The 14,100-nt window shown below is 31.0% G+C and overlaps 1 protein-coding gene across 1 annotated transcript; it reads right to left on the bottom strand.

The window, feature by feature from the left end:
- Positions 1 to 927: 927 nt before the first annotated feature.
- On the bottom strand, positions 928 to 2,177 carry LOC126674111 (uncharacterized). The gene is made up of 3 exons (XM_050368489.2): positions 2,036 to 2,177; positions 1,813 to 1,944; positions 928 to 1,275 (listed from the first exon to the last, which is right to left on the bottom strand). The coding sequence occupies exons 1-3, from the start codon at positions 2,111 to 2,113 to the stop codon at positions 1,009 to 1,011; spliced, it is 477 nt and encodes a 158-aa protein (XP_050224446.1). The 5' UTR covers positions 2,114 to 2,177; the 3' UTR covers positions 928 to 1,008.
- Between the last annotated feature and the right edge of the window lie 11,923 nt (positions 2,178 to 14,100).

The raw sequence follows: 14,100 nt of genomic DNA, 5'->3' as shown, positions 1-14,100 counted from the left end.
GAGTGGGTGATGGAGGGCTGAGGGCGACGAGAGGGTGACGAAGGGCGACGGGTGGTTGACCAATTAAATAATAATGTTTTTTATAATGTTTTTTATAATTTTTTAAATTAGCGACGGATTCGAATCCGTCGCCAAACTCCGTTGTCAATTACTGAAAAATCCGTCGCCAAAACAATTTGCGACGAGGTTTTTGCCGACGGATTAAATCCATCGGCAATCCGTCCGAAAACATTTTCCCGACGGATTTTCTGGTTTTAGCGACGGAAAAATCTGTCGCTAAAAGCAAACCAAACATGGTCTAAAAGTTGAAATCAACTGAATCAAGGAAAAACTCATTTACATGTCCTTAAATTATACTTGTTTTATTTATATGGTACTTAAACTATTTTGTCTTTATCTGATCCTTCAACTTAGTGAAAAATGATTTTTCAGTCCCTGACTGACAAAAACGACATCATTTAGGGTATCAATTTGCATTTCCAAAATAACGTCGTTTTTATCATGCAGAGACTTGAAAATGCATTTCCGTTTAGTTGAAGGATCACATAAGGACAAAAAATAGTTTAAGAATCAGATAAACAAAACAGTTATATTTTAGGGACCTAAAAATAGATTATTCCTTAAATCATTAAGCATTAAATTTCAAAAGATTATCATGTATATTTATATTCGTGTCAAATATATTGATGACGGAAATAAAAATAGAGGACCATATTGTTTGATTTTCAAACAAAAAGATGAAAATATGGATTATGATATATGCGAGGGGTCTCAAAATAATTTATTTTTATATTATTAAATAATTTTTTTTAATTAATTTTAACTTTAAATATTTTATAAATATATTTAAAATAAAATTTGAACAGTCTGATCCATAAAATTAACACAATTTTATATTCAAACTCCAATTCAATGACTAAGTAGAAATAAGGGCTAATAGAACAATAAGATTACTTAAAGAGACATTAATCAACTCCTTACAATGATAAGATAATTAACTATCTCTAGCTATATTCCTTTTACTTTTACATGCCTATCTATGGCTTCTACAATTTGTTGAGTAACATTATCCACATCTAAACCACACTGTTCTTCTTCTGCTACAACAATGGCTTCCAACCCAAAATATAAGTTGCATGATGTCACTCTAGCATTCAACACTATTAACCCCATTTTTTCAAAAACCTCTAATATTGGCACCAGCTTATCTCCTCCCTTCTCGCAAATTACCTTCACCAAAAAACCTTTTCCAGCTTCCTCTACCTTCACTTCCCTCTGCATTAATATATTTCATGCACAAAACACAAAATAATTAGATTTTTCTCCAAGAAATTAATACTATCTAATGGTTACTCACTAGGTAGCACAGACACTTCATTCAATTGACGTTTCCCGTTTCGGAAACGTTTCGGACACTTGCCGTTTCGGATACGAAACTTCATTTTATACATAGGAAACTTTAAAATTATACCATTTCGCCGTGTCCAAGTGTCCCGTTTTCCCGTATCCGTGTCCGTGCTACCTAGGTTACTGAAATATAGCTCTTTTATGCTTCGATTACCATCGTTTCATTGTTTATATTTTGATAATCTAACTTTACTAAAGCAATTCTTGCTAGTAATTGCTTATGTGGCGACGGAAAAATAACTGGACAGTCAGCGTTCATTTCCGTCGACCACATAAGCGATAATTCACTTTAATTTAAGGAATAACCTCTCGTTGTTTGAAAAATAAAACGATAATAACCGAAGTAGCTTATAGTTCAGTAACCGCAAGAAATTTTAACCCGAAATAGAGAGAGATTAAGGAGACCTTGGGCAAGTGCTGCAAGTATTCTCTTTTGATGGCCTCTAAAATTGAAAGTTCTCTTTTAATAGCCTCCAACTTGAGACTGAGCTTGTAAATGTAAAGAATGGCATCTGCAATAATAGAGCTTCTTTTCACCTTAAAAAAAACAAAAACAAGAACTTATAATTAGCATGAAGATAATGCAAGAGAAGAAATTATATACATTTAAGGTTTTATTTAATATTACAGATTTAGAGGAAGTAAGATTTTTTAGAATGTGAAGCTTTCTACGCAATGCCATTCTTCTTTGAAATCTTGACACCATTTTTTTCTCTTTTTATTTATTATGTGTTTGTTTATTAAATGCTAATGAGTGAGGTTCAGTACAGAGGAGATTGGCTCTATTTATAGCATGGGAATGGAGTATAGTATTATATGTATTGGGATCTTGGATATTATTGGTAAGGCTATTAGTGCTTCTTGTCTCACGTGAATTTGGGAACTGAATCAGAAAGAAAATTGGTAATAAGACAAGGATGTATAATTCCCTTCTTTTTTTACTACTCTTTTTTCATTAGAACTCAAATCTTGAAGTGACTTAACACTGCGGTCACTTTTTGAAATTAAAGATTGGATAAAGAGACTGCAGGTTAATTAAGAGACATCAGACAATAATTAAATTTAATAAGTGGAGGATTCTTGTCTTCATGCTATAACATTCTCATATAAGTGAAATGTTTTATGCTTTACCAAACTAGAAACATTTTTACTTTGATAATCAATGTTTTATTTGGTATATTTTATTTTCGGTATAACGAGATTTTACTCATTCATTTCAGTAAAAAATTTGCTTCACAAAACAAACTCAATGATATGTCTTTCGTGTGTTGTTTTTTCACTAATATGACCTTCCGTAGGTAGTTTTTTAATGACATGATCTTTCGTGTATCGTTTTTTTAATGAGATAGTCCTCCATGTGTTGTTTGTTTCTATCATTTTGCTTGTATGCTATTCTTACGTAGAAAAGTTTGAGTTTGCAAACAATTCTATATTGTCACATAAATAAAACTTTATCTGAAACGAATGCGTAACTTTTTGTTGTAACAACAATAAAAGTTACGTTACCAAAATATAACAAATAAAATGTCGGTTATCCAAGTGTAAAAAGCCGCTGTCCTAAGAGTGTAAAATGAATTAGAGATATTGTTGCATGGGAAGGGATGTGGGAAATGGATGGTTGTTGATGATCATAATCTGAATTATCTGAGAGTTTACAGTGATTTTTGAGTCAGTGAATATATATAAATATGAATATGTATAGATAGATAAAAGAAAATGGGATATATATGGTTTATAGTGTGATCACGGGGCTCTCGTTTGGTCTCAGTTTGTGTCCATAATGCTAGTGGCCGTAGGTCACATGTTCTGACATTAATCAAATTCAATTATAAACTGCTTTGTTTGTGTTTTATTCTTTCTGGTTCTTTTTCTACTTCTGGTTCTGGCTCTATGTTACATATTATTTAAATATGCCATCTCCTCACAAACATCCTTTCCACTCGAGACAAATACAGCTGCATGCCTTCAACTTTAGTACTCTTTTATTTGTATTAATGTCCGCTTCTCTCCGTCAATATTGTTTTACCCTCTTTGAATGTAAATTCAAGATTTAATTTTTTTTAAAAGTTGATTCCTGAAACTTTTAATGACCATTGGACCTCTAATAAATAAATAAAGAAAAAGAGTAAATTATTATGACTTTAAGCCTCTCCATATATATCATAGTTGACAATACCTCACTTTCAATTTCGTTAACTATTAGACTGTTTGTTTAATTTGAGGTACCAAATTGTTGACAAATTAAAAACGATGGACTATATCGTTGACGAAATTGAAAATGAGGTATAAAATCGTTTGAAAGTAAGCTGAAATTAATGAAAGGGTCTAAAAGTTTACAGAATTAAAAATAAGAGACTATTAAATAAAATTTTAAAATAAAGAGTACAAAAGTGTTAATTATGCTATAACTAAGAGGGCTTAAAATAATTTGCTAAAAAATTACATTTTTGTTGTTTGAACTTGTGTTATTGAGTAATGTTTAAACTTTAATTTTTTTTATCAAACAAGTGATTTTAGTTTATCTTGGATCATAAAAGGCAAAAGTAAGCTTTTCTCACATTATCAAAAAAATGATGATAATATGTTAAAAGAGAATCTCAAAGAGAACAAATATAAATGAATTTATAAGTGTGAAGGTCATTGTTGAAACTAAACACTCTCTTAAACATGTGGGTTGTCACATTCTCACCAATTTATAATTAATTATTCCTACCAATTAATTAAAAATAATATTTCTAACATATGTGTAATTTAAATGAATAAGTATATATTAGAAAATTTTACTTTATTTTGTACTTGCTAATTAGTAATCCGGTAATCAAAAATTGAAAAACAAATATATTCATTTGATATTTTTAAAAAAAATTAAAAAATAATTTTAAAAAAATAAAAATATAGACATTTAAACAACAGATCGGAAAAAATTCAGACACCACTCAAAAAACTTTTTCTTCTAAAAAGATGGATACCATCTCCGAATTAGATGATTAAAGGTCTTTGCTATCTTGTTTCATTACTAGGCTTTAAATCTAGTTACATACAAAAAAAAAATGGCCATGAAATTAAATTTTAAAACATTCTTGAATAATTACTGTGATTGACTAACCAATTAATTCAAAAAATCTAAACTTTTCATTCATTGGATCCTTTATAGGTTACAATAAGCATTCTGATCGTCTCTCTCTGTCTATGCTAATACAAAATTGACATTATATAATGAATAGGGCAGAATACAACAAAACCGTCGAATAAAAACAGTAAATAAAGATATGAATGATATATATGTAGCCTAGAATAAGGCAAGCAAATAGAAGGGTACATACAAACCCTAGCATACGTAATATGAACAGAGCTGCCCATTTCTATATCTCAGCTCGCAGGCATGCATGCTATACATTATGTCATGCATCAACCTAACCAGGCCGCAGGCAGACAAAGAAGAAACACAGAAATGTAAAAGGGGCAATACATGTTGGATTTTAGTAGTTTCCTTATTTCTTTACAAGGATAAAGAATTTAAATAAAATATAATAAGACAACATTTGAATATATTTTATATAATTATGAATTACGATTTTTGGTAAAATTTGATAATATTTGTCTTCAAATTTACAACTTTTTCTTCCATTATAGACTAATTTATTATGAAAATAAGTTGAGGGTTTGAAATATCTTTTAACTTTATCAGCTGGAATTATCATATTTTTATGGATAGTTCTGCTAATTTCTTCTTGTTATAAATATATAAAATTATCTTGCATTTTTTATGTGAGGTGGTTTTAGAAATATATAACATCTAAAATGCTAACTGTACTATATTAATTTGGGTTAATTATATATTTTGAGTCATTAGTTTGACTAAAAATTAATTAAATTAGCTGAAAAAGTTGATGCCTCATATTATTTCTAAGACTCAAAGTGCTTTTGTTGAAATGTAAGCGGAGAGGAAAGCGGAGAGGAAAACATGGGATGGCGGCCTTGAAGATTGACATGAGCTAAGCATATGACAGAGTCAGATGGGATTTTATCGAATGTATGCTTCGAAAATTGGGATTTTGCGAAGCATGGATTAACTTGGTAATGTACTGTGTTCGTTCGGTCAAGTATACGAGTGTAGGCAGTTGTGATAGTTTGGGGCCGATTACTCCTAGTCGTGGGTTGATACAAGGAGACCCGTTATCGCTGTATCATTTTATTATTTGCGCTGAAGGTCCCAGCCTTCTTCTTTCTCAGAAAGAGATAGCAGGTAGATTACATGGAGCGTCGATTTGTAGAGGAGCGCCTTCGGTATTATTCTTTGCGGATGATAGTTTTTATTTTTCCGTGCTTCGATGGAGGATTCGAATGTGATTAAAGGAGTGTTGGATGTTTATGAGAACTTTTCAGGACAAAATGTTAATTTCGTTAAATCCAATATTATATTTAGTTCTAATACTCAAACGGATTTGAGAGATAATATTAAGTCCATTTTAAGTGCGGAGGAAGTGAGGGAGAATGGTAAGTGCTTAGCACTTCCTTAGTTGGTAGGGAGAAATAAGTGTTCTATTTTTAGATTTATTAAGGATACAATGTGGAGTAGACTGAAAGGGTGGAACTCGAAGTTTTTATCTCGAGGTGGTAAGGATATGTTGATTAAGTCGATTCCACAATCTTTACCCAATTATGTCATGGATGTTTTTTTAATTACTCTCCGTCTTTGTGAGGAACTCGAAAGAATGTTAAACTCATTTTGGTGGGGTAGAGATCAAGTTAAGAGGAAGGGGATTTGTTGGGCTAGTTGGGACAAACTTTGTGAACCAAAGAAGCATGGCGGCATGGGTTTAAGAACATTTGAAATTTCAATATAGCTATGTCGGCAAGATAAACTTTGAGATTTATCAATTTGGAGAATAATCTTATGGTTAAGATTTTTAAAGTAAATTATTTTCCAAAGTCCTCTTTTCTTGAAGCATCTCTGGGTTCAAATCCAAATTTTGTATGGCGTAGTATTTTTGAAACTCAAAAGGTACTAGAATTAAGATCGGTAAAGGGTGTAAAACGAGAGTGTGGGGCATCCCGTGGCTTTGTGATGTTGGTAATGGTTGTATTTCTACTCCTATGCCAGTCAATCTTGCTAATGCCACTGTCAATAATTTTATGGATGTGGAGGGTAGAGTTTAGGATGAAGGTTTACTCAGGGATGTGTTTGAGCCTTCAGATGTGATTGATATCCTGAATATTCCTATTAGCATTCGTGACATAGAAGATGGATGGCGTTGGGGATTCGACTCAAAAGGGAAATTCACTGTGAAGAGCTACTATCGGGCCATTTGCGGGGAATATTCTGATCATTTCAAAGTTATTTGGGAGACATTTGGAAGTTGCGTATCCCCCTTCATGTTCGAAATTTCATGTAGCGTGTTAGCAAGGGCTTTTTTCCGACAGCAGTGGTGTTGGCTAGTAGAAAGGTGTTTATTTTTTATCAATGCTCTGTCTGCTCTGCGGGGGTTGATAGTGCTGAACATTTGTTGGTTTCCTGTCCGGTTGCAACGGAGTGCTGGAAAACAATAAAAGCTCCGGTCATGACAGTGGGGTCAGGTATTCAGGAATAGTTTGGGGGTTGGCTTGTTAGTAAGGGCATGGAGGAAAAATCTATGATTGTTATGGTGTGCTTTGACTTAATAGGAATTCCATTATCTGGCAAAAGAAGGCGGGTTCAGCTGGTACTGTGCTTGCAGCTTGGGCGACTCAGTTGGCAGCTTGGTCTGCATGTCGGGTGCATGGGGTCAGCTTCAGTTCGGTGGAGATGGTTGAAGGTGATGGTTGTTTCAGTTGGCAGCCTCCGAAACGGGGATGGTTAAAAGCAAACATTTATGCCGCTATTTTTTCCAACAATCAAGGCACGTGTTTGGGTATTTTGGTCCGAGATTCCTCTGGCCGAATAATTCAAGCAAGACAAGTGAGATTCAATGACAATGTGGAGCCGAGAGTGGGAGAAGCTATAGGTGTTCGAGAAGCTTTGAGTTGGCTAAAGGGGTGTCCGAATTTAATTATAGAGCCAAACGCAATTGAAGTGATTCTTAATATTAGGAGATCGGATAGGTCTGGCGATTTCATTATTGGTGATCGTGCGTATTTGGAAAAATAATTTATTAATGTTATTTTTGTTTTTGTGAGACGATCTGCGAATCAGACAGCGCATACTGTAACGCAGAATGCCCGTTCCATTTCAGGTCATCATGAGTGGTATTGTCACTTTCCTGAATTTCCCATAAGTGTAACTGCTTTAGATTATTAATAAGATTGATTGATTCTAAAAAAAAAGTAATTTGAATTAACAATTTTAGATTAATGATGTGAATTCTAAATTGAACTGAATTAGTTGAGTCTGGACGGTTATAAAATGTGGAATTGATTTAATTAATAATCTGAAATTAAATGGTAGAGCTATTTAAAAGGTCATGGACAAATTTAAATTAGTACATTTTAAATAAAAAGATAATTACTATTATTTATTAAGTTAATCATTAAAAAAATGTCAAATTTATGCATTTTGTGTCAGTTATAACCAAACCTTTAAAACCAACAGATTTAACCAAACTTTATATGTTAGGTTTTTTTTAACCATTTTTTAATCGAACCGGTTTTTTAACATCTTATCGTTCACGTCACTGCCAACTAAGCATTTGGCTAGCATGACAACTGAGATATTAAATTAGGTTTGGCTATAACTGATAAAAAATACATAGTTTTTGTATTTTTTGGTGATTAGAGCTAATTTTAACATTAAACTAATTTTTAATTTCAATAATTAATAAATTAATTATATTATAATAAAATTTATATATATATTTAATAAAATAATATTTTTTTATTTAACGCTAATTTAAAGTAATCTAATTTTTTTACTAAACTTAATTAATTTTAATAAATTTATTTTATAATATTTGATGGATATATAATTAATTTAAATTTTATTAAAAATAAAAAATATCATATTCATCTTAAAATTTATGTTTTCAAAATTTCGGTTGTCATTCCATCGACACCGCCGCCTTTTGAGACCCAGTTGTCTGTCTTATGACGAACAACCTAAGAATAATATATACAACAAACATACGACAGTTTTCATAATTCAACTACACACACATAAACATAAAAAGAATTACTGAATAAATCACTACTTATTTAGAGGACGAGTATAATATTTTTCTCATTTTTCTCTCTATAAAGTGGAGTCCATTGTGGTGTAATCAGTATATATCATGATGTTTATAAAGTATGGACTCATATGTCATTTTATTCTGCATAGCAAAAACTTACTTTAATTTATACATAACCACTCTTTTATTACTTAATCTCAGTTATAACAAAATCTCCACAACATTGAAAGCAATAAATCAATCTCGAAATCATCATGAACATTAAACACTTTCATCAAATTTAACTCAACATTAATTCTTAAGTAATACATTAATTCACCTTTTTTTACTCAAATATGGCTATTTTTTTAAATTATCCTTTAATTTCAATTATAATTATTAATTTAATTAATTACATATTCATTAAAATATATTATAAAATAAATTTATTAGATTTAATTAGATTTAGTAAAAAATGAATTAATTTTAAATAGTATTAAATAGAAAATAGTAATTATTTTTAAATATATATGAATTTTATAAATGATATAATTAATTTACTAACTATTGAATCTAAAAATTGGCTTGATTTTAAAATTAGCTCTAATCACCAAAAAATACCAAAACTATGTATTTTGTGTCAGTTATAGCCAAACCTAAATTAATTATCTCAGTTGTCATGTCAACCAATTGCTTAGTTGGCAGTGACGTGGACGACAAGGAGTCGAAAAAACCGGTTCGATTTAAAAATGGCTAAAAAAAATAGAACATATAAGATTTGGCTAAATCTGATGGTTTTTAAAGGTTTGGTTATAACTGACACAAGACGTATAGATTTGACATTTGTTAGTGATTAAGACTATTCATTTTTAGTCATATTCAATTAATTCAATATGCATATATTCCTTTAATTTATTTTAATATAGTTAAATATAAAAATTTAATAATGATAAAATAAGTGAAAAACAAAAGAATATATCATCAAATAAAATTTAAAAGAGTCTAAATAAGAATCAATATATTATAAAAGTTTATATAAATTAGCCTGATATAAATTCTAAACATATGTCTGTACACTCATGAACTTTACTGGGATAAAATTAGTAGTAATTTTCTGAAATAGATGTTTTGGTAACTTATTTACAGCTTTACCTGCCAAATTTTGATTTTTTTTATCTTTTTCTATTTACGAAAAATACCTCTTTGTTTTTCTAATTTTAAAAATACCTTTTTTCGGTTTCCAATTTCGGTTTTCGGTTTTTTGACCGATAGCTTTTTATATAGTGTAAGATTAGTGTATATATAGTGTTAATTTTTATTTTTTATAGATTTTTTTATGGAATTTTTTTATATAGTGTAACAGTAGTGTATATATAGTGTTTTAATGGTGTTTATATAGTGTAAAATTAGTGTATAAGTAGTGTATATATAGTGTATAAGTAGTGTATTTATGTCATTTTGTAGTGTTTTTTGTGGTTTACACCATGAAACGCTGCAAATACACCATAAACACTGCAAATAAACCATTAACACTGCAAATACACCATAAACACTGTAAATGCACCATAAATATATTAAAAACGGCAGAAATACATTATAAATACACAAAAAATACACAAAAACGTAAATATATTATAAAATTACTACAAATGCACCATATATTAATTTTTTATTTACAAAATCAGTAGCAATAAAATAATCTATGAATAAGAGAAGACAAAATAAATAATTATATGAATAATAGAACAATTTTATAAACAAAAAATTATTGATCTATAATAGTTTATTTACAAAATATTTAAATCATTACAAAAAATCTAAAAAATTACATAAATCTAAAAACGAGTCGAGAAATCCATAGCGCGAACAGAAGAGACGAACAGACTAGCGCGAACGGAAAAGACGAACAAAAAAACGACTGAAAACGACGAGAAATCCATCGGAAGTAGACGAACGGAAGCGTGACCGGAAAGACGAACGGAAAAGTAATCGGAGGAGATAAACTGAAAATCAAATGAAAAAGAAAAAGAAAATAAGAAGAAAAGAAGAGAGAAGAAGAGAGAGAAGAGAGAGAAAAAAAGATGGTTATGTAAAAATTTAACCTAAAATGAGATGAGCCTTTTTTTTATATATAATGGATATTTTTGGTAAATAAGTTAGCTTATTATGTAATTTAGGATAAGAGGAAAAGATGAGTCAAAATGGTGTAAATACTTTACCCAAAACAGGTATTTGAAAAATAATCCCTTAATTAAAATTTAAAGACTATCTAAAAGACAACTTACAAACTATAAGGATATATTCGGAGACTTTTGAAAACTCGGGGAGCCTTATCTCCATTATCTCTTGGAGCATGGAGTCCTTTTATGTAGAGCTGGCCACGGTTCATAATCTGCCCGTTTCGGTTCGGAACCGCCGGATCGCGGTTCATGATAAAATAGCACCGGCCCGGATCCGTCTAAATGACGGTTCCGAGCCGGTTCTGTCACGACCCAATTTCGTGGATCATGACCGGCGCTAGGGTATGGGTATGGTCGTACCAAAACCCGTAGCAAGCCTTGCGAAAAAAAAAACAATAAACAATATAAATAACTTAAATATCTGAAAAGTTTAACAGCATGCCTTATATATAAAATAAATAATCCGGAGTGAACATGCCAATAAATAATCGAGCAAATCGATAATCCCAAAGTATAATAATCCAATGAAATAAATAAACTAGTTCTACTGCGGTCTAAGAGTTCGAAAAATAGAAACTAGTTTAATAACATAAAAACCTCCGAGAAATCAAAAGAATCGGAGTGGACCAGCTTTCAAATCATAAACCTGGAAAATTTTGGGAAAACAACGGGGTTAGATATACTGAGATGAGTTCGCAATACTATTTACATTTATTAAGTTTAAAACTCTTAAATCAAAACATTTTTATACTAATATAATATGATTATGGAAAAACAGTATTGAAATGATCCCAGCGTAAGTATGACATAGCATACCGATAACCCAGAGTGGACGGGAACAAATCCTCGTCAAATAAATATACCAGCGTGAGCAAGACTTTAGTCTGCCGTTTCCCAGAGTACTTACCGGTGCACACAGTCTCGATACAAGCCTATCGAGTAGCTCGTTTCAATCCAGTTCCATAATCCGTAAAAAACAGTTCGCAAACATTTATAATATTAAAATAAATTGCGGTACTTAATAAAGCGGTAAATAGCACTACAAACTCACTGCTTGCTTATCCACGTGATCTTGGCAAACAGCTAACCCTGGTTCGACTCCGGAGCGCGAGCAGTCGACGGGTCTAAAATAATAAATAGGTTAAAATCCGTTGACCCCTAACTCTAAGATCACTAGACACCACGTAGGACTAGCACAATTAAATAACCAAATAAATCACAGAGAAACACAATTCTCAACTAAATTATAATGCCGTAATTAATTCAAGACTATTGAGTTCGCACTTAAATACAATCCGAAAATATTATTAAAATAATATCTAATTGATAAATAAAATCAATTCCTCAAATAGTGGGGTAGCCGAGTTTCTTAAAACTAACAAGCTAATTCCACATGTCGGGCGACCCAAGTCTAACCCGACCCAACCATAAAACCAGAGTTATAAACCACAGTTTATAATTTAATATTTACTAAAATATTAATCAATATTCAAATAGAACTCAATAGCTTGAAACCCAAGTAATTAATTATTACCGGCAAATATATCCAATAATTAAATAACAAAATAAGGCAAAAATATACAATTAATTCCAAAGGCATTCTAAGCCAAAAATACCAATTTAACTATTAAATAATAATTTATAATAGATTATTAATTTAATTTTTTAAATAGCTCGAATATTATTTTTTAGGTCTTAAAATAATATAATTAAATTGATAAATTTTCAAATTAAATAAAGTCTCCAAATTCTCCCTTAAAGTAGTCAAATATAAAATCATATATAATCCATAATAAATTTAATATTAATTTAAATTTAAAAATATTAAACCTCAAAATAATTCCAAACTATAAATAATAATATTATTTAAATCACTTGTTAATAAGTCGAAACCAATTTCGTAATTTTAAACTAAAACCAATTAAAACAGTTAAAAGAAAAGATTAGGAATCAATAGATTTAATGCACAAAACTTTAGTGACTGAAGCAAACATTTAACCAAACAGAATTGAAATAAGCCAATTAGATGTAGACACATCATCATCTTCTCCCTTTTCAAAATCAAACTCATAACAATTACAGAAACATAACAATTCAAAACTCATAACATCAAATCCTTATAAACTCTTAATTAACCAAAATTAACACAATGAATCAAGGACAGTAATCAAGAGTTCAAGCATTATATAGCATCTTCAAATCAAGAAAACATTCCTTTGACAATTTAAAACATAGCAGTGAAGCTTAAGAACTGAAATCGAAACCGAACCAAGTAATAATAACTGAACCCGAGAGATAAATCACATCTGAGATTAATCAAGTAACAACCCAACAAATAATGGTCTGATAATCAACAAGCAATAAACTCAGTGCAAAGAAAATAAGAAAACGGCAGAAACTTCTCATTTAAATTGATCAACATTACGCACAAAAACGGTGAAACGGCATCGATTGTTACGGGTTTGTTTACGTACCGTTTGACGAACGAAAAGTGTAGAAACGTAGATGTGTGAGTCTACTTTCACGGGAAACAAACGGAATTGATTTCGACCTCCGAACGGCCGCCAAACGAATCAAAATTCAAGAAGATCGATTTAGAACTCAAAAACAGAATTTCTTAAAAACGGCAAAACGGCGGCGATTGATACGAGAAATATAGCGTACCGTTTTACGAAACGAAAATTGGGATTTGTAGATACGTGAGTCTTCTTTGACTGAAACCTTTCGGAACTGAATTTGGATCTGAAACGAGTGAGATATCAGTTATGAACGGAGGCGTCGTTTATTGATCAAAACTGAAGTTGGATTAAAACTTACCAAAGATTTTCACAAAACTTTGGTTGATGATTAGCTTGATAATACTCAGCGATTTTGAGTATGGAAAGCTGCTGGAGATTGATTGCAGTGTGGTGAATGATTTCTGTTTAGAAAACGCTCTTAAATACCAAAAGAATCTAGGTCAAAATCGAGTAAAAAGGGGCGACGTAACAAGCTCTTTAAAGAGCTGCTGAAGTCTCGAACGAGACTCAGCCAAAAGGCTGAGGTCTCGTTCGAGACCGTCTGGTCTCGTACGAGACCAGACTCAAAACTCTTAGGTCTCGTACGAGACCTGATGGTTTCGTACGAGACAAAGCATACTTTCCTTTTTTTTTTTTAAAAAAAAACAAGAAAATATAAATGGTTTTGAACCAAGATCAAACCACAAATCGAACCACCAAACCGAAAAAAAATCTATAACTTATAAAATTAAATATCGAAATTTTTACGGGGTATTACATTCTCCCCAACTAAATTAAAAATTCGTCCTCGAATTTAACACAATAAACACATAGCACAAAATCAATTCAAAATATCAAAAAGATTCATAAAAATCAGATAACCATCGAAAGTTT

Source organism: Mercurialis annua, linkage group LG3, assembly GCF_937616625.2.
Source record: "Mercurialis annua linkage group LG3, ddMerAnnu1.2, whole genome shotgun sequence".
Lineage (NCBI taxonomy): Eukaryota > Viridiplantae > Streptophyta > Magnoliopsida > Malpighiales > Euphorbiaceae > Mercurialis > Mercurialis annua.
The sequence above is the reverse complement of the archived record's forward strand: the minus strand, read 5'-3'. Positions and strand labels throughout refer to the sequence as shown.